At 45.2% G+C, this 25,530-nt stretch overlaps 2 protein-coding genes across 2 annotated transcripts in view; both read left to right on the top strand.

Moving 5' to 3' along the window:
• Positions 1–25,530, top strand: part of LOC143767223 (uncharacterized) — a 323,645-nt gene that overhangs the window by 39,039 nt on the left and 259,076 nt on the right. The window lies entirely within an intron of this gene.
• On the top strand, positions 606–7,363 carry LOC143767025 (uncharacterized). Its single transcript, XM_077255044.1, has 8 exons — positions 606–1,247; positions 1,330–1,453; positions 1,532–1,629; positions 3,967–4,057; positions 4,733–5,428; positions 5,475–5,603; positions 5,919–5,962; positions 6,558–7,363. Exons 1-8 carry the CDS (start codon positions 1,044–1,046, stop codon positions 7,206–7,208), a joined length of 2,037 nt encoding a protein of 678 aa, XP_077111159.1. The 5' UTR covers positions 606–1,043; the 3' UTR covers positions 7,209–7,363.

Genomic DNA, 25,530 nt, shown 5'->3' with positions numbered 1-25,530 from the left:
GGGGTCTGCAGGGAGGAGATGCTCGATAGAACGCTATCACATTGTGTTTTACCGAGGGTCTTAGGGAAGCACGCAGGGAGCCCCCACCCTGTGCGATGCTTCCCTATGCCGCCGGAACGCTGCAATCATGTTTGATCGCAGTGTTCCGGAGGTAGTTGTGCCGGGAGCGGTCTGTGACCACTTCTGGCACATAGTGCCGGATGTCAGCTGTAATAATCAGCTGAAACCCAGCGCCGATCGGTCGTGCTCCCCCCGAGAGCGCGGCCGAACGCCTATGACATACTATCCCGTCCCTGGGAATTAAGTCCCAGGTCACCACGACGGGATAGTACGTCATATGGGATAAAGGGGTTAAGCACTGTAATTTTTTTTTGTTAAAACCCCAACACTTTCATAGCTCTGCTTTGTTGCCCTAAGGATCCTAAGTGTTTCCATAAAGACTTAGTGGTAGTTTATGCAGGCAACCTGTATATGGTCTGCGAGTAGTGAGTACATTGTGCTCAAGACATTGGGACATTGGTAAGCATTTAGCGTCTTGGGTGTATGGTCTAATTGGAGTTACGTTATGTGTTCAATTTGTAGTCTGAGTGAGGGGCGTGTTTAGATTGACCTGTTAAGTGATGTGAACCCCTTATCGCCATCCTCTTCCCATGTCATGGTGGAGGCTAAGTGACATTAACTAGAATTTGAATCTGTTTTATACTGGGGGCACGATGGGGTCCATTACTGGATGTAGTGATCATGTGAAGCTACTAACAGCTCCGAAAATTTCTTGCATAGGCTCTTCTCCCCATTCAGGTCCATACAATATCAGATCCTCTCAGTGAATATCTTCCACATCAAAGAATTTTCCTGATTGACCCTCCAAGGGATGGTAGGGACAGAGACAAGATGGTGGAGAGGATACTACATCTCACCATAGAGAGCCTCTTCCGGCTTACTGGAGAGGTGAGAGATTCTAACAATGTCACATTACATCATCCTTAACAACAGAAGAAGAGAACTGTAGAGGTGAGAACTCTGGAAATGTCTGTAGTGAGATTATGAATGTGTCTCTCCATAACCAGGATTACACAGTAGTGAAGAAGACCTCTAGTGAGTGCTGTCAGGCCCCTATATCTGAGGGATGGGGAAGAACCCCAAGCCCAGTCACGGGGCCTCCACTTCATCCCCTGATACATGAGGACATCAATGACCAGAAAATCTTAGAACTCACCTACAAGATAATTGAGCTGCTGACTGGAGAGGTGACACTGCTGGGAATGTTGGGACATTATACAGTAACGCTATGTAGAGATCGGGGGATGACGGTATCATTGTATGTGACAGGCTCCTATAAGGTGTCAGGATGTCACTGTCTATTTCTCCATGAAGGAGTGGGAGTATTTAGAACGACACAAAAATCTGTACAAGAACGTCATGATGAAGGTTCCCCGACCCCTCACATTACCAGGTAATAGATTAAATACACACGGCCTATAATTATCTGTATGTAAAGAAGGAAATCAGTGCCTGTATGTGTTTCTTACAGAACTATCCAGTAAGAGGACAACACTAGAGAGCTGTCCCCATCCTCTTTTTCCACAGGACTGTAAACAAGAAGATCCCGATGTTCCTCAGGATCATCAGGTAGATGGAGAGAAGATGTCATGAAATCTTCCCCATGATGTGTAGAAGGCTGTGAAAGTCTTATGTTCAGTCTTGTTTTATCCACGATTATTATATACTGAAAGGCCAAATTATTATAGGCATCTGCTGTCTCCCAACTGCAGGTTCAATGTGTGAAAATTAGGCAGCAGCCCTTTCTCATCTATAACTTACTAGACGTGATGGTGCAGTATGAAATGATCAGTTTTCTGAATGCGAAGATTAAGTAATCTGAACAACTTTGCATAAGTTAATCACTGCTAGATTATGGGGTTTTACGTACCATTATGTCACGTGCATTGAGAATAGTGTGATAAAAGAACAACTTCAATAATATTACACCTTATAGATATAAGCAACTCATCAACAAAGACAACATGCTGTTTAAAAATGTATTCAAAGATCTTTCCTGATATAGATGAAGTAAGGCTCACTGGCTTGTAATTTACTGGCTCCATCGTCTTTCCTTTTTCGAAGATAGGGACAACATTTGCTATTCTGCAATCTTTTGGGACTTCTCCCATTCTCCAGAATTTTTCAAAGATTCTGGCTACTGGTTCTGCAATTTTGTCTGCTATTTAGTACCCTAGGATGTAATTCATCTGAGCTAGGAGATTTAAATTCATTTAAATTAGCTAAGTGTTCCGTCACTATTTCTCTGTTGATAGATAGTGTGGATTATTTTATTCCTTCAATGGCACTGTGAAGATCAATTGCAGATCCTCTTGTTCTCTCGTCTACCTTTCGAAAGATAAACTTGTCAGCAAGAGAAGATACGACTTTTCTGGACCCACTACTTTTGCCTAAGAGAGGGTCAGACAACCTCTTTAATCTTTCGTGTGCCCCTGAGGGATCCCCTGAGGGAGCACAATGTGAGGACCAAGGAGCAACAGGCTTTCAATTGACTAGGTTCTAACAAATACATAGTTATAAGAGATAGCAGACAAGGGATGTAATATTGTGGTCACGTTAAAAAGTTACATAGTTACATAGGTTGTAAAAAGACCAAAGTCCATAAAGTTCAACCTTCCTACAACAATTTTAAATTCTTTGTAATTAAATTATCTCTAACCTTAATGCCATTTGTTTGAAAGAATACATCCTCTTCTTTTCTAAAAACTGTTATAGCGCCTGCCATTACTACCTCTTCTATCTGGGCATTCCACAGTCTGATTGCTCTAACTTTCCTACTTAGCTGCCGGAAATTGCCTTTCTTCCACCCATAATTAGTTCCCCCTGTCCTGTGCATACGATATGGCTGAAGCCAATCAACAATTAAGTAATAAAAATACCTATATTTATCTTTAAGCTCAGATCCCTCACACTTCCATAGGGAACGATTGCGATCATTATTAAGACAAAGGGTATTATCACACAATGTTGAAAACAAACTGATGGTAGAATCTCCTAAATCCAAACCGGTACCGGTATTTTATTTCCAAAATCCATAAATGTATAGTCAATCCACCTGTACATTCTGTAATAATAGGATGGGGTTCAGTTACTTCTATGCCGATATTTGGACTGTATGTTATGCCCAGTGGTTGAGAAAACTCCCTTGTATATACATCACGCAGGAATTGTTTTTACAAATACTGGACCATCTTGATTGGCAAGAAGAATTCCAACTGGCAACAATCAACATCGAGAGCCTGTACTCCCACATTCCTCAGGGTGCCAGTATACAGGCTGTAAGACATTGGTTGAAGAATAGTAATCCGTAGGGTTTACTATTGGAATACTTATATTTTGTTTTGGGACATGATTCATTTCAATTTGCGGACCACTGTTCTACCCAGGCAGCTGGTACCGTAACAGGTACACCAGTGGCCAGACATTTGCATATATATTTTTGTGGTATTTTGAAACTTGACCATATGACCTTGGAATGAAAATAAGCACAAAACAATACATCATTAGTGAGTGCCACTCATTTTTAATCTACTTACATACATTTTGAAGATTGTATTGCTGCACAGTTGACCACCACCATGTCTGCCATTCTCCTCTAACCAGCATTGCATACTCCAGTGGTATATACTTGCAGCATTACTGGTCTGTTGATCTTTGGAATTTGATGTAAATCTGATAATAGATACTAGATGTTGTCTGGATCTTCTCACAATTTTCTAGTTATGGAGACTGCTGGTTAGAATTAGGAGCCAAAAATTGAATTTATGCAGAAAATATGCAGCTATGTGATAACTAATGCTGTAATGTCATTTTTGGTCATCATGTTAAATGATATTTTTTTTTTTTTTCTGAATCATTCCACACAACATCTACATCTGTCTTTGACTTTAACAATTTTTGTTTCAGGGTAAAGATCTGATGCATATCAATACTACAGAGACATATGTGAGGGGTGATGAGCGGTGTAAAGAGGAGATTCCTACAGATAACCGAACAGGTTAGTAGTGACCAATAAATGCAGAGAAGTCACAGATTCTACTCAGTCATTGGTTTGTAGAATTACATTAAATGTTAAAGTTTGTTATGTAGAGCTTAACATGTGGATTTTACATGTAAACTATTTTTGCCATAATCGCTTTTGAGCTGCTGTAGAGGAGATCCTTCTATAGTCACAGTCCTGTCCATCACAGGACACTGCGCTCAGTGGATGCCTCTAAATATACTTTTGACAATTGTTAGTGTCGGAAACCTCTGTTATAGAACAATATAAAAGAAAATAGGGCCACTGGTGATAATGATCGTCCAAAGAATAAAAGATGCAATCATTAAATGCAATCATTAAAGCATAAGACATTCAGTCTACGTGTTTCGATACCGATTCTAATACCAGTTTTTATTTTTTCATGCACTTTTCTTCCTTTTTGGTCTTGGCTTTTTAATTTTTCTTTTTTTCAGATTGGGGAAATTATCGGATATTGTTCTCATTGCACAAAAGCAAATCTTTTTTTCTCTTTTGATCTGACAAATTATCAGCATTATCTTATAGTTATATATTTATATGTATTATATTTTGTATGGAAATTATGTAAATATATATATAAAAAAGTAAATATTAATATAATTCAAATGCAGTGTTATTTAAAAATAATAAAATCAATTTTATTCTTGGCAGATGACTGTACCAGGAGTTCCAAAGGACATGTGATATTCTCAGATTTTGCAGCTGATAATTGTAGTAGCACACCAGATACATACGAAGAACATGTAATTTTTGCAGCTACACCTCAAGCTCAAATAAGAAAACATCTGTCATCTGATCCTTATGAAAAGGTCCTCTCTTCTGCTTCAGCAAAGAAAAACATGCAAAATGAAAGTCAAAGAAGTGCTGATGAAAATGAAATAGCTTACATAGGGGAGAAATCATTTTCATGTTCAGAATGTGGAAAGGCTTACAGTAGTAAATCAAGCCTTGTTACACATCAGATAATTCACACAGAGGAGAAGCCATATTCATGTTCAGAATGTGGAAAATATTTTACAGAAAAATCATACCTGGTTAACCATCAGAGAACTCATACTGGGGTAAAGCCATTTTTATGTTCAGAATGCGGGAAATGTTTTAATTGCAAAGCAAGTCTTGATACCCATCAGAGAATTCACACAGGAGATAAGCCATTTTCATGTTCAGAATGTGGGAAATGTTTTCAAGTGAAAGCCAAACTTGTAAATCATCAAAGAATTCACACAGAAGAAAAGCCATTTTCATGCTCAGAATGCGGGAAATGTTTTAACCTAAAAACAAATCTTGTTACCCATCAGAGAATTCACACAGGAGATAATCCATTTGCATGTTCAGAATGTGGAAACCGTTAGTGTGAAAGAAAAACTTGAAATACGTCAGAGAATTCACACAGGAGAGAAACCAGTTTCATGTTCCATATGTGGGAAATCATTTAGACAGCAATCAGTTTTAACAGGACATGAGAGAATTCAGACAGGGAAAAAGCCATTTTCATGCCCAGAATGTGGAAAATGTTTTAAAGGCAAATCCAATCTTGACAAACATCAGAGAATTCACATAGGGAAGAAGCCATTTTTATGTGCAGAATGTGGAAAATATTACAGTAGTAAATAAAGCCTTGTTACACATCAGACAAGTCACACAGGGGAGAAGCCTTATTCATGCTCAGAATGTGGGAAATGTTTTTATTGGAAATAATGTCTAGTCAGACATCTGAGAATTCACACAGGAGAAAAGACATTTTCTTGTTCAGAATGTGGGAAACGTTATAGGTTGAAAACCAACCTTGAAATACATCAGAGAATTCATACAGGGGTAAAGCCATATTCATGCTCAGAATGTGGGAAATGTTTTACATGCAAAAGAATTCTTGCTACTAGTGTTGAGGGATACCGTCCGATACTTGAAAGTATCGGTATCGGATAGTATCGGCCGATACCCGAAAAATATCGGATATCGCCGATACCGATACCCGATACCAATGCATTTCAACGGGACGCAAAGTATCGGAATGGTTCCCAGGGTCTGAAGGAGAGGAAACTCTCCTTCAGGCCCTGGGATCCATATTCATGTGTAAAATAAAGAATTAAAATAAAAAATATGGATATACTCACCTCTTCGGTGGCCCCTGGATCTTACCGCTGTAACCGGGAGCCTCCGTTCCTAAGAATGAGCGCGTGAAGGGCCTTCGATGACGTCGCGGCTTCTGATTGGTCGCGTGACCGCTCATGTGACCGCTCACACGACCAATCCGAAGCCGCGACGTCATCGAAGGCCCTTCACGGGCTCATTCTTAGGAACAGAGACTCCCGGTTACAGCGGTAAGGTCCAGGGGCCACCGGAGAGGTGAGTATATCCATATTTTTTATTTTAATTCTTTATTTTACACATGAATATGGTTCCGATACCGATTCCCAAAAGTATCGGAACTCGGTATCGGAATTCCGATACCGCAAGTATCGGCCGATACCCGATACTTGCGGTATCGGAATGCTCAACACTACTTGCTACCCATCTGAAAATTCATACAGATGAAAAGCCATTTTCATGTTCAGAATGTGGGAAATGTTATAGTGTAAAAGCCAACCTTGAAATACATCAGAGAGTTCACACAGGAGAGAAGCCATTTTCATGCTCAGAATGTGGGAAATGTTTTATACACAAATCACATCTTGTTAAACATCAAAGAGCTCACACAGGAGATAAGCAATTTTCAAGTTCAGAATGTAGAAAAAATTATAGTGAGAAATCAAAACTAAGAATACATGAGAGAAATCACACAGGAGATAAGCAATTTATCTGTTCAGAATGTGGAAAATGTTTTAATCAGAAAGCAAGTCTTGTTAGACATCAGTTAACACACACAGGGGAAAAGCCATTTTCATGTTCAAAATGTGGGAAAAATTTCATTAGTAAATCAAGACTTGTTGTACATCAGAGAAGCCACACAGCGGAGAAACGATTTTCATGTTCAGAATGTGAGAAAGGTTTTAGGGATAAATCAGAACTTTCTATACATCAAAGAACTCACACAGGGGAAAAGTCATTTTCATGTTCTATTTGTGGGAAATGTTTTAATCGGAAATCAAATCTTGTCAGCCATCAGAGGATTCACACAGGGAAGTAGCCATTTTATTTTTTTAATTGCTGTATTGGCAACATGTACTAGAAAAACATATAAGTTATAGCAAAGTCACTCATCTGCAAAAGAAAGGGAAAGCAAGTTAGTGCACTAAATGATTATTAGAAAATGTATACAATTACCAATGACAATTTGTTGTTGAAAACTATTAAGCATAAAATAATACACCTATATTTTAACAAAGTATGTATTTTACATTTGTATAACTACAGAGTAAAATGGTTGTTTGTTGAAGTTTTCTTCCATCCCATTTGACATTGACCATGGATGGATGATGCAATACATCAGGACAGTTGCCAAGGTAACCATTCAATGCCCTGCTTATCTCAACCATTTAAAAGAGTCACCTATAGATGAGACCTGGGCGTACATAGACATCCTGAGGTGTCAAAGGAAAAGTCAGAATTGAAAACTCCATTAAACCTCTTGTTAACTGGTGAAACAATATTTAGCGTAGTCATGTGTGACGCTGAATTATTACTCATGGACAAGCCAGGAGATAGGGTAATTGCAGCGCCCCAGAGTCCTGGTCATTGCAGTACTGTCGCTCCGCCACTAAGGGGAGTGATGGTACGTCTGATTGCACTAAAGGAGTTCACCTGACCAGGTATCACAGTCACACATTACACTTCACACTCTGGCCACCAGGGGGATCAAAGGGTTCTATGTATTAGGCCACTCCTCACACTCTGGTAAAACTGGGGGTTGGATAGGAAGTTAGAGAGAAGCTGACTGGGTTTTGCCCAGGCAACACCTAGTGAGAGAAGAGGTTCCTTGGGAAGATTCAGGGGGGTCCCTGTCAGGGATGGGATCCTGACAGAGGCCTAGCAAAAGGACAGATCATTACGGAGCCGCGCCTGCACTTCATTGCGGCGGCATCTTAAGAAAGGACACGAAGCGAGGTATATTGTGGAGAAGTGAGAAACAAGATCACAGCACAAAGGCGACAGAACCAGTAGAAGTCGTGCCCCGAGATCGGCAACATCCTACTGAGGCTCGTAGCCGGTGGCCAGAACGCCGAGGAAGTATTGGGCTCTACGCATTACTTCAAACCAACGGCAGGGCAGTTAATTTTAGGTTGGCTGCCTCACCTAAATCACCTAATGAAGACAACGGAGGCAATTGTGGGAGAGGGGCGTCTCTAGGGTCCCTATAAAATAACTCCAGGCCTACCCCGTCATACGGGTGCGTCCTATCCATAACATCTGGGGGACGGAGAGAAAGAACAGAAACATACACAACAGTTGTGAGGACTATCCCGTGGTGCTCAGCAGGGAAGTACTACAACACCCAGGCGCTAGTAGGTAGGCACTGATTTCCACCTGCAAAGGGAACTCTGGATGTGCCTTCGGACCGGCTGGTCTCAGCCAGCCCTGTTAGCAGTGCTCTGGATTGCGGATGCCGAAGCCTTCAGTAAAGAGGTAAAGAGACTGCAACCCTGTGTCCTCGTTATTTACTGCGACCTACACCACCACCTACACCTTTTATTGGGCGCCCCTTAGCAGGACCACGGACCGGGTCAGGCCACCGTGACATCCTCAGAACCGTGAAACCCGGTACCGAGTACCCCGCTGTCCTGCGTCTGGGGGCCGCTCCATAATCAAGAGGGCCGAGGTCAAATAGCAGGAGAGGTTGTAATGCAGAAGAGTAATATAAAAGTGTCAATATTTAAAAAAAAAATACAAGAAATTGGCGCTTCCGCTCAGTGTTTCCAGGATCCTTCAATATGGTTTATTAAAATGCAAAAATAAAAACAACGTGTTTTGGCTGGGTCAGCCTTTGTCAGGTGAATAGCTCAATAATGAAACATGCAACTTATTTCTACCTTTTCCGATGCTAGTAGTGGGTGGAGCTCCTTTGCATAGTAATTAGTTTCAAAGTACCTGTCCTCACTTTTTCTTCTTTCTATATCTTTCCTTAGTTTCTTTCTTTCTTATATTGGATGTGTATACATATTGTGACAGGTTGACACACTCAGCTGCTTTCCTGGGTAGACACAGGAGCCGTTCTGGTAGAAGATCACCTGCTGGTTTATTGTGGATAGCATAAACCTTGGCAGGGTTCAGCAACATAAACGGAGTCTTGCTGGCATAATGGTAAAATAAACAAAACACATTTCATAAGAGTCCTTTCACTGCAGGGTTCACCTGCAGTTAACCCTCACATTCCTTATCTCCTCTGAGGAGCTATGTGGGAGTTTCTTCTCTCCCAAGACACAACATCCACTGACTCTCATGGCCAGGTATTCAACACCACATGTGATCATCACATGACCTTGACATCACATAGGTCCTGTCAGGTCTCCGCAGGTGGAGATACGGTGGACCGCCTCCCACCCGCTCTATGGAGGTCCACTAAAACCAGCCCATAACATAACAACCCTCTCAACATATTACGTACTGGAGGAAAACAATTCTGGTTTTACATCACTGATGCTAATATGCACAGTGACACATATCTCCCTTCATACACTGTGCCAGTGACCCTATCACATATTCCCCCTCTGCCCAAAGCCGGGGGTTTCGGCATGTTCAGAAACTAAACAGGGAATTCGGGAGAGAGCATCCATGATGCCATGTAACTTCCTTGGCCTATGTTCCATGTGGAACGTGAAGTTTTGAAGGGCTAAGAACCACCTAGTCACCCTTGCATTCTTACCCTTCTCTCTTAACCGTCTCCGAGCGGCATGGTCTGACACCAACTTAAACCTATGGCCTAACAGGTAGTATTTTAGTGTGTTTAACTCCTCAACTATGGCATAATTCTTCTCGCAAGCAGAGAGTTTCCATCTCAGGTGTAGGATTGGATGCTCCTATCCTTTTAATTTCTGTGACAGCACAGCTCCAAACTTCTGAAGCTTTGGTCTGGACCACAAATTCTTTGCTAAAGTCTGGTGTGACCAGAACCGGATGCTTGCACAGAGCCCGCTTGAGTTCTTGAAACACCCTCACTGTATCAGGAGTCCATTTCACAATCGTCGACTTGGTGCCTACAAGGAGATCTGTTAATGATGTGGCAATTATGGCAAAGTTTGAGATAAAATGCTGGTAATTAACCACAATCCCAAGAAACTCCCTCACTTGCTTCTTGGAAAGCAGTTGCGGCTACTCCTGAATTGCCTCTATTTTATTCAGCTGGGGCTTGATTTCGCCTCTCCCAATGATGTAGTCTCAGTATCTTGCATCTTCCTTCCCTATGGCACACTTTTTGGGATTTATGGTGAATCCCGCTTTCCTCAATGCATCGAGGATTGCCTGTAGCTTTGGCAGGTGTGAACTCCAGTCAGGGCTGAAAATGACAATGTCATCCAAGAAGGCTGCAGCATAGTTCTTGTATGGAGTCAGGATTCGATCCTTCGCCCTCTGGAAGGTAGTTGGTAATCACTGCAGTCCAAAGGGCATTCTGTTGTACAGAAAACACCTATCCGAAGTTGAGAAGGCCGTCTTCTCCTTAGCGCTCTGGGACATGGGGATGTGCCAGTACCCCTTCGTCAGGTCGAGGGTGGTGATGTGCCTTTCATGCCCCAGTCGCTTAATGAGTTCACCCACACGGGGCATCGGGTACGTGTCAAAACAGGACCTCATTGAGCTTGCTGTAATCGTTACAAAACCGCCACTCACCATTGGGCTTCGGTACGTAGATGATGGGACTTGATCAGCCACTACTTCATTCCATTGTCACCCTTAGGAACATTCTCTTCACCTCTTTGGAGATTATCTCCCGGCATGCTTCGGGGATTCTGTAGGATTAGAAGTTTACCCTTACATGCGGCTCCGTCAGCACATCGTGTTCCACGACCTGTGTGTGTCCTGGCAACTCCGAGAACAGGTCACAGTTCTTCTGAAGCAGTTCTCGACATTGTTGCTTCTTGGCGGCATTAGCATCTCAGCGATCATGACCTCCTTGATCTTGACTTCAGAACGGCTACCCAGGCAAGGAGCTTCCAGTGGTTCACGGTCCTGCTGAGGTTTGAGTAGGTTCATACGGTATACCTGGTTTGGCTTCTTGCAACCGGACTGGCGCACCTTGTAATTCAAGTCCCTGATTTTTTTCCACTATCTCATACGGGCCTTGCTACCTCACCAAGAATTTGCTCTCCACCATAGGGATACATACTAGCACAGGGTTCCTGGGCTGGAATTGCCTTAGCCTTGCTGATTGGTTGTATATCCTCTCTTGGGCATCCTGTGTCTGGAGAAGATGTTCCCCTCGATAGGCATTACATGTGCCATCCTTTCTTGCAGCTAGGCGACATGCTCAATTACATCTTCCACTACAGCCAACCAGCAGATGGACACCCAACCAGGAGTGTTCACATTTCCCAAAATTAGTGGCAGACACCACCAAAGTGGCATCAATTTCACAATAGTAGAAATAGTATAATAGGGACCAACACTTCTTCCACTACAACCAACCCAGCAGATGGAGAGACCCAATCAGGAGTGTTCACATTTCCAATAATTAGTGGCAGACACCACCAAAGCGTCATCAATTTCAATACAGTATAACTATAAAAATGAGGACTGACACGTCCTCCATTACAGCCAACCCATCCCATGGACATTCAACCAGGAGTGTTTACATTTCCAAAAATTAGTGGCAGACACCACCAAAGTGGCATAAATTTCACCATACTAGAAATAGTATAATAGGAACTTACATATGTTCCACTACAGCCAACCCAGCAGATGGACACTCAACCAGGAGTATTGACATTTCTAAAAATTAGGGTCGAACACCAATGAAGTGGCATCAATTTCACAAGAATAGAAATAGTATAATGGAGAAAAATATCTCTTGCACTACAGCCAACCCAGTTGATGGAGAGACCCAATCAGGACTCTCCATATTTCCAAAAATTATTGGCAGACATCACCAAAGTGGCATAAATTTGACAAGAGTAGAAATAGTATTATAGGGAACGACACATCTTCCACTACAACTATTATTGGCAGACACAACCAAGTGGCATCAATTTCACCACAGTAGAAATAGTATAATAGGGACCGACACCTCTTACACTACAGCCAACCCAGCAAATGGACACCCAACCAGGAGTGTACACATTCCCAAAAATTAGTGGCAGACACCAACAAAGTGGGACCAATATCACCACAGTAGAAATAGTATAATGGAGAGCGACATCTTTTCCACAATAGACAGCCCAGTAGATGGACACCCAACCAGGAGTGTTCACATTTCCAAAAATTAGTGGCAGACACCACCAAAGTGGCATCAATTTCACCACAGTAGAAATAGTATAATAATAATAATTTTTATTTATATAGCGCCAACATATTCCGCAGCGCTTTACAACTTATAGAGGGGATTTGTACAGACAATAGACATTACAGCATAACAGAAATCACAGTTCAAAACAGATACCAGTAGGAATGAGGGCCCTGCTCGCAAGCTTACAAACTATGAGGAAAAGGGGAGACACGAGAGGTGGATGGTAACAATTGCTTTAGTTATTTGGACCAGCCATAGTGTAAGGCTCGGGTGTTCATGTAAAGCTGCATAAACCAGTTATCAGCCTAAGTATGTAGCAGTACAGACACAGAGTGCTATTAACTGCATAAAGTGTATGAGAACATGATGCGAGGAACCTGATTATGTTTTTGTTTTTTTTTGTTTGTTTTTGTTTTTTTAAAATTATTTTTTATGTATTTATTTATTTATTTTTTTTAATGGGCCACACAGGGATGGTTAGGTTAATGCATTGAGGCGGTAGGCCAGTCTGAACAAATGAGTTTTTAGGGCACGCTTATGGAGCGCCCCCACACCGCTGCAGGGCCGGGGGGTACCCGGAGCCGGGCCTCTGGGTCTCAGTCCTGGGGTTGTCACGATGGCTAGACCCGGTCCGTGGCCCTGTCTGTCAGTGGGGGACGTCCGGTGCAATAAGTGGTGGTGTAGCGGTGCAGTTGTGGGGTGCAGGTCGCGGTAAGTAACGAGGACACCAGGTTGCAGTCTCTTTACCTCTTTACTGAAGATCTCTGGGTCCTCAGTCCGGAATACGGTTCACCAGGCTGCGCAAGTCCGGCCGGTCCAATGGCACCTCCAGAGTTCTCTTCACAGGTGGAAATCTGCGCCTTCCCCCTAGCGCTAGGTGTTGTGGTCCTTCCCTGCTGTGCTTACGGAAAGTACCCCACAACTGTTGTGTCTGTTTCTTAAGTTCCCTCACAACTCGATTAGATGATGTTCTGCTAATCCTCCGTCCCTCCCTGATGTTCTGGTTGGGACGGCACCCGTTTGACGGGTAGGCTCGTAGCTCTTCCGGGACCCTAGAGACGCCCCTCTCCACAAGTTGCCCCCCAAGACTGCATAGGTGATTTGAGTTAGACAGCCCGCCTTAGACTGACTGTCCTGCCGCTGTTTAGAGTATTGCTTGAAGCTGGATATTATGATACTCTCTCGGCATTCCGGCCACCGGTTATGCGCCTCAGTAGGATGTTGCTTTGATCTTACAGCACGACTCCTACTGGTATTCTCCTATTGCTATGATCTCGTTTCTCACTCAGCACAATCTATCTCGCTTCTGATCCTTTCTTGGGCACCGCCGCTATCCTGAGCAGGCACGGTCCCGTTACGTTCGTTCAAGTTGCCAAGCCTCTGTCAGGATCCCACCCCTGACAGAGACCCTACTGTATCTTCCCCCACAACACCCTCTGCCACAAGGTGTTGCCTGGTTCCAACCCAGTCAGCTTCTCCTCTAACTTCCTGCCTGACCCCCAGTTTACCCACTATGGTGGGGAGTGGCCTAGTGAATAGAACCCTTAGCTCCCCCCGGAGGCCCGGCTGTGAAATGTATTGGTGTCTGTGATACCTGATCAGATGAACTCCTTCAGTGCCATCAGACGTACCATAGCTCCCCATAGTGGCGGAGCCACAGTACTGCAACGACCAGGACTCTGGGGTGCTGCACTCCCCCCTGGTTAAACACAGTACTCCGGGACTGGGAAGAAAACAACAATACAAGTTAGCAAAAAGACATACAGTTTTGTTGAGTGCAATAACAGTAAGTATACTTGAACAGGCTTCCCTTTATGGGAGGTAAGGACACTTGAACGTTACAAACATGGTTAAATATCATAGCAACATGCTATAAACAACTCTTCTTACCCAACCGGGTATTCTACTTAGTGCAACATTGTTGAACAATGATTTAACTTTGCCTTTAAGGACTTACACTCGGAATCCACTAAAGACCTTCTTATAATCACATTATAAGGCAATTTAACTTTTACATTCTCCTTCTTTAGATCTGCAGGACCGCCTGTCCTATCAGCACCAGACCTACTGCCTCTCCTTTCTTACAGGACCGCTCCTTTCAGCCCGAGCCTTCTGGCTTTCAACTACTATACACAGTATAGAACATAACATTACTTTCAATTTAAGAGCACTGAGCCATCTCTATATGGCTCCTATGAGGACTCAGGGTTTACCTTCTATCCTCATTATCTATCAACATTATTAAACATTTCCTATAGAACATCAACCTTCTCATTATTTTTCTCACTAACATGCACGCTGGACACTTCGTCTATCCCTATGGGCCCACTGCGTCCTTCTTCTAGCTTTCACTTTCAGGGAGCATCATCAGCATTTCTTTTACAATTAACTAGTTGTATACATATAACTTTCTTTCACAAACATTATCATTTTCTTTCAAGGCATCGTTATCACTTTACTGTTTGAAGGCAGTATTACTCATAAGTACACAGATGGACATCCCCTTTAAGAGGGGACCAAGTCTTTATGAGGTAGCGTATCTTCTCAGGCTACCAGTCCATATTCATCAAAGGCTCCGGTGCGGTATCTTCGCAAAGAGTCTCTCTTTAAGTAAAACCAGTAGGGGGCGCCTTTAATAAGGTGCAAACTATGTACAAAAAGTTTGTATCATGCACTGTTCATGATTGCGGCAGTTCTTAAAACTTGTGCAAAAACTCAGAAAAAATAAACAAAACAACAGGGATCCCGGGTCAACAAAGGGATCCCTTTTAAAAGTTAACCCTGAACGGGTTTAGCAGCAAAACAGAAAACAGTAACTATATACATATTTTAAGAGTAGTATTATCTTACTCATTCGGTGCAGAAGGTGGTTTCCTCCCGGGCATCACCAGACCAACGGGTCGCGCTGGTGTTCCAGGGAGTGGTTCTGGTCCCAGCAACGACAGGATCCCTCGCCGCGATGCTCTTTTCGCCGAGGATCCTGCACGCCCCCAGGGTACATGGTGGGTCCGGGTTCTCCGCTGCTCCGCTAGGTCAGGTTCCATTGCCTTTTCGGCAGGAGGCTCATCTTCAGATGTTGCAGCGGCGGCCTGGAGCGCGACGCACCGCTGGATGCCCCGCGCCATCCAGCCAGCCTCGCCGGTTGCCCTCCTCCACCTAGTATAAGTGACAGCATCACCGGGCTCCAGGTCGCGAGCAAACCTTCTCCCGCAGGGCTCGACCTCCTCCCGGTCCACGTGGACTTGTAGCGGCTCCCGGATCTCCTGTATAACCCCTCTTCCATGTCGGGGGTTGAAGGAGACCACTACACCCCAGTGTGACGACGGGGTTTCTCCCACACTGGTCAAATCAATCTGAGCTGTAGGCTGGGGCCGGCTCCGCCACGCCGTCATCAGGTGCCGCAGGTGCTCGGCCTCCGGCAAGATCCTCATACCCTGTGTGGGCAGCGTACCTTCCGCCGCGGCCGGGTTGGGAAGAGCAGGGGACACCGGAGATAGACGGATCTCCGTGGGCTGGCCTAGCCGAGTAAGCACGCGGGCATCAGCCTCTAAGCGGCGCGCTATTTGGCGAGCCTCGGCTGCAGCTACACACTCCTCAGACGGTGGCAAGGGGGGTCGGCCCATCGGTAACTCCGTGAGGGTCAGTCCCTGCAACGTTGATGCATCTGGGGCTGTGTCAGGTGGTGCAGCCTCAGGCTGGATCGGGTCAGTCCCACGCGGTGTTCTCGGTGTCGCCATCTTTCTTCCTTCTCCAGTGTCTTCTTCCCGCGGTCTTTTTCGTGGGCGGCCCCGTCTCCATGGTCTCCACCCTCCAAACAGGATCAGGAGGCGGACCTCGGCTTCTGACGGACACGTCCTCAGGACACAGAAATATTTAGACTGGGCGGCCATTGTTGTTCGCGCTCTCCAGCTTACCTACGCCCACTCCACGCCCCTCTTCTCTTCCTGCGCTCTCCTCAGCGCTGCAATGGCGGCGGATTTTGGCGGCAAGTGGCGCAGCACACAGTCTTTGCAATAAAGTACAGTCCAAGCACAGTAAATCACAGTTCCAAGGCACACATGACCTGATTCTTCAGGCTTAAGTAGATCCTGTTCGTGACGCCAAGTTGGAGCGCCCCCACACCGCCGCAGGGCCGGGGGGTACCCGGAGCCGGGCCTCTGGGTCTCAGTCCTGTGGTTGTCACGATGGCTAGACCCGGTCCGTGGCCCTGTCTGTCAGTGGGGGACGTCCGGTGCAATAAGTGGTGGTGTAGCGGTGCAGTTGTGGGGTGCAGGTCGCGGTAAGTAACGAGGACACCAGGTTGCAGTCTCTTTACCTCTTTACTGAAGATCTCTGGGTCCTCAGTCCGGAATACGGTTCACCAGGCTGCGCAAGTCCGGCCGGTCCAATGGCACCTCCAGAGTTCTCTTCACAGGTGGAAATCTGCGCCTTCCCCCTAGCGCTAGGTGTTGTGGTCCTTCCCTGCTGTGCTTACGGAAAGTACCCCACAACTGTTGTGTCTGTTTCTTAAGTTCCCTCACAACTCGATTAGATGATGTTCTGCTAATCCTCCGTCCCTCCCTGATGTTCTGGTTGGGACGGCACCCGTTTGACGGGTAGGCTCGGAGCTCTTCCGGGACCCTAGAGACGCCCCTCTCCACAAGTTGCCCCCCAAGACTGCATAGGTGATTTGAGTTAGACAGCCCGCCTTAGACTGACTGTCCTGCCGCTGTTTAGAGTATTGCTTGAAGCTGGATATTATGATACTCTCTCGGCGTTCCGGCCACCGGTTATGCGCCTCAGTAGGATGTTGCTTTGGTCTTACAGCACGACTCCTACTGGTATTCTCCTATTGCTATGATCTCGTTTCTCACTCAGCACAATCTATCTCGCTTCTGATCCTTTCTTGGGCACCGCCGCTATCCTGAGCAGGCACGGTCCCGTTACGTTCGTTCAAGTTGCCAAGCCTCTGTCAGGATCCCACCCCTGACAGAGACCCTACTGTATCTTCCCCCACAACACCCTCTGCCACAAGGTGTTGCCTGGTTCCAACCCAGTCAGCTTCTCCTCTAACTTCCTGCCTGACCCCCAGTTTACCCACTATGGTGGGGAGTGGCCTAGTGAATAGAACCCTTAGCTCCCCCCGGAGGCCCGGCTGTGAAATGTATTGGTGTCTGTGATACCTGATCAGATGAACTCCTTCAGTGCCATCAGACGTACCATAGCTCCCCATAGTGGCGGAGCCACAGTACTGCAACGACCAGGACTCTGGGGCGCTGCACTTAAAACTGTGGGGATTGGGGATTAATCGTATTAACCTAGGTAATGCATTCCAAAGAATCGGCGCAGCACGTGTAAAGTCTTGGAGACGGGAGTGGGAGGTTCTGATTATTGAGGATGCTAACCTGAGGTCATTAGTGGAGTGGAGGGCACGGGTAGGGTGGTTGACTGAGACCAGAGAGGAGATGTAGGGTGGTGCTGAGCCATGCAGTGCTTTGTGGATGAGGGTAGTAGTTTTGTACTGGATTCTGGAGTGGATGGGTAGCCAGTGTAATGACTGGCACAAGGTAGAGGCATCGGTGTAACGGTTGGTGAGGAATATGATTCTGGCAGCAGCATTCAGGACAGATTGGAGCGGGGAGAGTTTGGTAAGAGGGAGGCCGATTAGTAGAGAGTAACAGTAGTCCAGACGAGAATGAATAAGTGAGACAGTAAGAGTTTTTGCACAGTCGAAAGTAAGAAAAGGGCGAATTCTAGAAATGTTTTTGAGATGCAGATAAGAAGAGCGAGCCAGTGATCGGATGTGGGGGGTGAATGAAAGCTCGGAATCAAGAATGACCCCAAGGCAGCGGGCATGTTGCTTTGGAGTAATGGTGGAACCACACACGGAGATGGCAATGTCGGGCAAAGGTAGGTTAGTAGAGGGAGAGAACACGAGGAGTTCAGTTTTTGACAGGTTCAGTTTCAGATAGAGGGAGGACATGATTTTAGAGACAGCGGTAAGACAATCACTGGTGTTTTCTAAAAAGGTCTGCGTGATAACAGAAGAAGAGGTGTATAATTGGGTGTCGTCAGCATAGAGATGGTACTGGAAACCAAATCTACTGATTGTTTGTCCAATCGGGGCAGTATACAAAGAGAAGAGGAGGGGGCCTAGGACTGATCCTTGAGGAACCCCAACAGTAAGGGGAAGGTGAGAGGAGGAGGAACCAGCAAAACATACAGTGAAGGATCGGTCAGAGAGATAGGAGGAGAACCAGGAGAGAACGGTGTCCTTGAGGCCGATGGAGCGGAGCATAGTGAGGAGGAGCTGATGATCCACAGTGTCGAATGCTGCGGAGAGATCCAAGAGAATTAGCATGGAGTAGTGACCATTAGATTTAGCTGTTAGTAGGTCATTAGAGACTTTAGTGAGGGCAGTTTCAGTAGAGTGTAAAGAGCGGAAGCCAGATTGAAGAGGGTCGAGAAGAGAGTTATCTGAGAGATAGCGGGTAAGACAGGAGTGGACCAGGCGTTCCAGGAGTTTAGAGATGAAGGGAAGATTAGAGACAGGTCTATAATTAGCGGCACAATTTTGGTCGAGGGAGGGTTTTTAAGTAACGGATGTATGATGGCATGCTTAAATGAGGAGGGAAAAATACCGGAAGTGAGGGAAAGGTTGAATATTTTTGTTAGGTGAGAGGTGACAGCCGGGGAAAGGGACTGGAGGAGATGTGACGGAATGGGGTCACTGGTGCAAGTGGTTGGGTGAGAAGATGCAAGGAGCCTGCTTACTTCTTCTTCTGTAACTGGTTCAAACTCAGAGAGTGAACTAGATGCAGTGGGGGAGGGAGGACAGTGCATGGTATGAAGTGATTGGGAGATGATTTCCTGTCGAATGTGGTCAATTTTTTCTTTGAAGTAATTGGCCAGATCGTCAGCGTGGAGATCTGTGGTTGGGGCCTGCTCTCTTGGGTTGAGTAGGGACTGGAAAGTGTCAAAGAGACGTTTAGGGTTATTTGACAGTGAGGTGATGAGGGTGTTGAAATAGGTTTGTTTGGAGAGGTGAAGGGCAGAGTTATATGCTTTTAGCATGAACTTATAATGGATGAAATCTTCGGGTAGATTAGATTTTCTCCACAGACGTTCGGCACACCTGGAGCACCGCTGCAGGAAACGTGTTTGCAGCATGTGCCACAGTTGTCGCCGTCTGTGCCGAGTTGTTCTATGTATAGGAGGTGCAGCTTCATCCAGGGCACTTTGCAGGGTTTCATTGTAATGCTTCAGAGCAGAATCAGGACATGAGATGGAGAAGATTGGGGCCAATGAGGACTGCAAGTTCTTCATAAGTTTCTGGGTGCTAATGGCCTGTATGTTTCTATAAGTGTGGAAAGTGGGGGTGACTTGAGTGGGATGGCAGTTCTTAATAGAGAATGAAAGAAGGTTGTGGTCAGAGAGTGGGAGAGGGGAGTTTGTGAAATTGTCCACTGAGCAAAGCCGGGAGAAGACCAAGTCAAGGGAGTTTCCATCTTCATGTGTTGGAGAGTTAGTATGCTGCGAGAGGCTGAAAGAGGAGGTTAGAGATAAAAGGTGAGAAGCAGATGGGGAGGGGAGAAGCAATAGGGATGTTGAAATCACCCATGATAAGGGTGGGGGTGTCACAGGAGAGAAAGTGTGGAAGCCAGGTGGCAAAGTGATCCAGGAACTGATGAGAGGGGCCAGGAGGACGATACACCACTGCCACTCGCATGGAGAAGGGGATGTAGAGTCTGACAGCATGGACCTCAAAGGAAGGGAATACAAGTGAGGGTACTTGGGGGATGACTTGGAAGGTACATTTGGGTGAAAGGAGCAGACCTACGCCTCCACCTGCTCTGTTGTCTGATCTTGGGGTATGAGAAAAGTGTAGTCCACCATATGAAAGAGCAGCAGCAGCGGTGGTGTCTGACTGCTGGATCCAGGTTTCAGTAAGAGCCAGGAGATTAAGAGAATTAGAAAGGAAGAAATCATGAATGAAGGAGAGTTTATTACACACAGAGCGAGAATTCCAAAGGGCACAATTGAAAGAGACAGAAGGCATGCATGGAATATTAATAAGGTTAGAGGGGTTTCTGGGTGTAGCAGTTGGGAGGTTTGACTGGCTATAACATGGGGGGTCGGGGTTGGGAGAGATATCTCCAGTGACTAGGAGAAGGAGGATAGAAAGAGTGAGCAGATGGTTAAGTGATTTGTGAGAGCGTTTCTTGTGTTGGATGGTGGGACTAAATGGATCTGCGCTGTTAAGCAATGTGAACAGAGCGTGAGTGCTATACATAGGAGAGGAGAGGACAGAGGGGCCGATATGGATGGAGTTTAAAGAGTTTATGCATGGGCGGTGAATGTGAGTGAATGCAGCAGCCAGGATATAGATTATACAGATACATATGGTGTGTATTTGTTCTGTTTCAAGTGAATAGGGAATAGGTTTAGATTGTCTTACCTGTCTCCTGCCCTGTCTAACTGCCATGTTATAACTGCCGAATACTTAGAAAAAAAGTACTTTGAATAAAAGTACACGAATAATAGTGCACGAATGCACCCCTGCATGAATGCATCCCCAAGCTATGTCTACATTTATAGAAGGTTAGCTCTTAGCTCTCACTTTTTTTTTGGGGTGTTTCTCCCCCTCTCGTTACAAATCAATCTAACTCAGTTGAGACAGCAGGACACAATAAATGTAGTGATCAGATAAACAAATGTCCAGGTCTACATGGATCATAAACCCCTTTGAAACAGTTATGTGATTTCTCTGCATAAGGACAGGCAGAAGTGAGTTAAATATCTATAAACACAAACAAATGCATAATAACATGACTAGCATATATAGATATATGCAGGATTCAATGCCGAAGATAGAATGACTCAGATACCATTCAAGCCGCTTGCTGTCAGGGAATGGAGCAATAGGCATGCAGGATATTTCAGTTCAGAGAATGAATGATATGTTTACCTGTATGAGGAGAGAAGAGATGAGATATAACAGGGACTAACACCTCTTAAGGTACCGTCACATTAAGCGACGCTGCAGCGATAGCGACAGCGATGCCGATCGCTGCAGCGTCGCTGTTTGGTCGCTGGAGAGCTGTCACACAGACCGCTCTCCAGCGACCAACGATGCCGAGGTCCCCGGGTAACCAGGGTAAGCATCGGGTTGCTAAGCGCAGGGCCGCGCTTAGTAACCCGATGTTTACCCTGGTTACCAGCGTAAAAGTTAAAAAAACAAACAGTACATACTCACCAGCGCGTCCCCCAGCCTCTGCTTCCTGACACTGACTGAGCTCCGGCCCTAACAGCACAGCGGTGACGTCACCGCTGTGCTTTCACTTTCAGTTTAGGGCCGGCGCTCAGTCAGTGTCAGGAAGCAGAGGCTGGGGGACGCGCTGGTGAGTATGTGCTGTTTGTTTTTTTAACTTTTACGCTGGTAACCAGGGTAAACATCGGGTTACTAAGCGCGGCCCTGCGCTTAGTAACCCGATGTTTACCCTGGTTACCAGTGTAAAATATCGCTGGTATGGTTGCTTTTGAACACGGCGATACACGGCGACCTAGCGACCAAATAATGTGCAGACCTTCTAGCAGCGACCAGCAATTTCACAGCGGGATTCTGATCGCTGCTGCGTGTCAAATACAGCGATATCGCTCCCTAGGACGCTGCAACGTCACAGATCGCTGGCGACGTTGCTTAGTGTGACGGTACCTTTACACTACAGCCAAGAAGCAGATGGAAAGACCCAATCAGGAGTGTTTACATTTCAAACAATTAGAGTCAGACACCACCAAATTGGAATCAATTTCACCACAGTAGAAATAGTTTTATAGGGACCTTTACATGTTCCACTACAGCCAACCCAGCAGATGGACACTTCACCAGGAGTGTTCACATTTACAAAAATGTGTAGTAGACACTACCAAAGTGGCATCAATTTCATCACAGTAGAAATAGTAAAATAGGAACTGACATATCTTCCACTACAGCCAACCCAGCAGATGGACACCCAACCAGGAGTGTTCACAATTCCAAAAATTATTGGCAGACACCACCAAACTGGCATCAATTTCACGAGAGTAGAAATAGTATTATAGGGAACGACACATCTTCCACTACAACTAGTGGAATTGTCTAGGCCAGATAGTTTGTTGACTTCGAAAATAGAGGAGGAAAAAGTATGTAGATAGTTTAACTAATTAAGTAATGCTACTTGATCTCATATCCAATCTTACCGTTTAATAAATACTGACTGAAGGACACTTGTACTGAGTCAGAGAGAGAGACAGCCAGAAATTCAGCCAAGACATTCAAAGGACCAGAGACAGCACAGCAGCCAAGACTGCATGGCTCTATCACAAGAAACACAGATTTATTATTCTACAGGATGCTTAGGGGACTTTGGCCCTGGCTGGAAGAACACAGATTTGCTCCACTGACTATCTATGAACCATGGATACGTTTGGAGAAAGCCAGGATTGGGACTCGATGGTCGCCTGGCTCCATGGAGATATCTGGAGAAGCCAGGTTGTGACCCTCGGATCAACTGGCCTTGTACCTCAATGGACTGTCATCTTTCTAAGCTTGTCATTACCTCCTCTGTGTGTGTACCACAGGTGGGTTAATCGACTCGAAGATGAAGCCAGGTTGTGACCCTCCAGTCAACTGGCCCGTGTATCTGAATGTACTGTCATCTTCCTGCGCTTGTCGTTACCTCCTCTCTGTGCATATCACAGGTGGGGTAGTCAACCCTGGAAGCTCTGAAGTAACAGTTGCCATTATCCCGGTGAGTCAGCGAGTCAGTGGAAGGGTGAGACTCTGTAATGTGCACCATCTTGGAGTATTTTGCTGGGACTGTTCTATGTGTTATCTGTCTGTTTTGTGGTTCAATAAAGCATTGTCACACTGTTTTACCCTCACCCTGTGTTGTTGGGGTAGAGTTATGCCCACGTTAAAAAGAGATAAGGCATTTGGTGGGATGATCCCAGGTCCATGCGGTTTCAGCTAGCGGACCTGTGGCGGCTACCGACCCCCCACAATTATCCTCTTCATTTCCTGACAGTTGCTCACCCATCACATCTTTCTCCTCCATTTGTTGGAGGGGTTACCTTTTCCTGCCTCTATTTGGTTCTTGGGTGGCTATTTATTGGTGCTATTTTTGGCAGCCTTTGTCAGTGATAGTTCATGCTTCCAGGCTAGAGCAGCTGACCCATATACCCTGGTAATCCTTCTGCCTCTGACGTCCCATACTTGTGTGAGACTTGTTCCCTATCCCTGACTTAGTATTCATCTGGTTTTTTCCCTACAGTGTATGGCTTGGCCTGATCTCTGAACCCACGCCTCTTGTTTTCCGTCTCTGATACCACATTCCCTGTCCGTCTTTGATTCTCTGTCTTGTACCCTGACTTTACAACAATGAAAAGAAAAGACTGGACTAATAATGGTATGCACACCAATAAATAATGAAAAATATATATATAAAGCAAATTTTATTACACCTCAAGAAAGGACAAACATGCATTAAAACCATTTAAAAAGGGTCTAAACATAAGACATGTGACCAATACCCCCCAAAAAAGGTATTACATGTAAATAAAGACAATAAACCAAAATGTAGAATAAAAAATATAACTTGCCCATCCTCAAAATAAATGCAGAATAACCAAAGGAGACTGATGTGATTATATGCAGAAAGCAATATAATATAAAGTGAGGGATTTAGCCGATAAAGTACATGAAGGAGTGGACATATATTGTTTAACATACCCAGTGTGCACGGCTAAACTCCCATATGCATGTAGACCAGAAACCTAGGTCCTGCATATGGACAACCATATCAAGGTAATGCACCTATACATCAAATAAAAATGTATTCCGGGCATACTGAAATAATGCCGGTATAAGAAATAACCACCAGATAATTATGTCCAAATGGCACACCAATATCACCCAGACATAGGGTGGTGTGAGAAAAAAGTTTATAAATAAGCACTGGAACTAGGAAACCCAGACGATAAGAAATGTCTAATACAGGAAGGAAAAAGCCCAAAATACAATGAATGTAACCATAAAAGATGTCACCAAAGGTATGGGCACAGTAGTTGTAAAAAAGGATTCCATAATCCCGCAAGCTGGGCAAAGAAATGAGTATACCTAAAATGAAAGAACCAGTGCCAAATGCTGAGGAAGCCGGCTGACAGCCAGGGGTCCAAGGAGAGGCAAGAAGAAAGGGGGTAGGGTGAAGGCCCCACGCGTATCGCTGCCTCAGCAGCTTCGTCAGGGGAAGTGAGGCAAACAATCCTACCTGAAGTAATTATAGTGAGAGTAAATGAGCTGCATACAAACCGGTGTGCAACAATGGCGCCGCACGCCCGTATCGACCGCAGGAGAAGCAACACCATGGAGGGAAACCAAAACTCTGGCACTTTACCAGGGCAGTCTCTTGTCCTGAATTGCCTGGTGCAGCTCTGTGACCTGGAATTACCCAATGTTACTTGGTGTAAAACAGCGGGAGAACAGTGTGATCCTGTGAGAACCAGAGATGGGATCTCCTCTAAGGTGGAAGCCCAGAGAGAAGACAGCACTGTTTATGTTCTGAAATTTGACTCTCTACAAATTAACGACACTGGATATTATCAATGTAAAGCCAAGTTTAAGAATCAGGAGATAATGGGCCACCCAGTAGAACTTAATATTTTTGGTGAGTCCCATAGGTTTTCATTGTGATCATGTGAACTGTAATTTATATTAGCTCATAAGCAGGGTCGAAGTCAGCACCCGGGCAAGTGCCGGCGACCTGAGCAGGCAGGGATCTCCACTTGCCATCGGGGACACTGGCGCCCTATGGGGGCCTGTTGCCAACACCGCAAGTGGGTCCCCCGCCGCTTGCTCAGGACTCCAATACTTGCAATACTTACCTCTCGCTGTTCCTGCCCTGTGGCATCTTCAGCGTCTCCTGACATTTCAGGTCAGAAGGTGCGATGACATCACGTTTGTGCAATAATCTGCCTAAACAGTCACTGTGCAGAGAGACAGAAGATGGTGATGCTGCGGAGTCCAAAGCAGAGCAGCAGCCGGAGAGGTGAGTATTTA

This window comes from Ranitomeya variabilis, chromosome 4 (genome assembly GCF_051348905.1).
Source record: "Ranitomeya variabilis isolate aRanVar5 chromosome 4, aRanVar5.hap1, whole genome shotgun sequence".
NCBI lineage: Eukaryota > Metazoa > Chordata > Amphibia > Anura > Dendrobatidae > Ranitomeya > Ranitomeya variabilis.
Note: the sequence above shows the minus strand (reverse complement) of the source record. Positions and strands in the feature narration are given on the sequence as shown.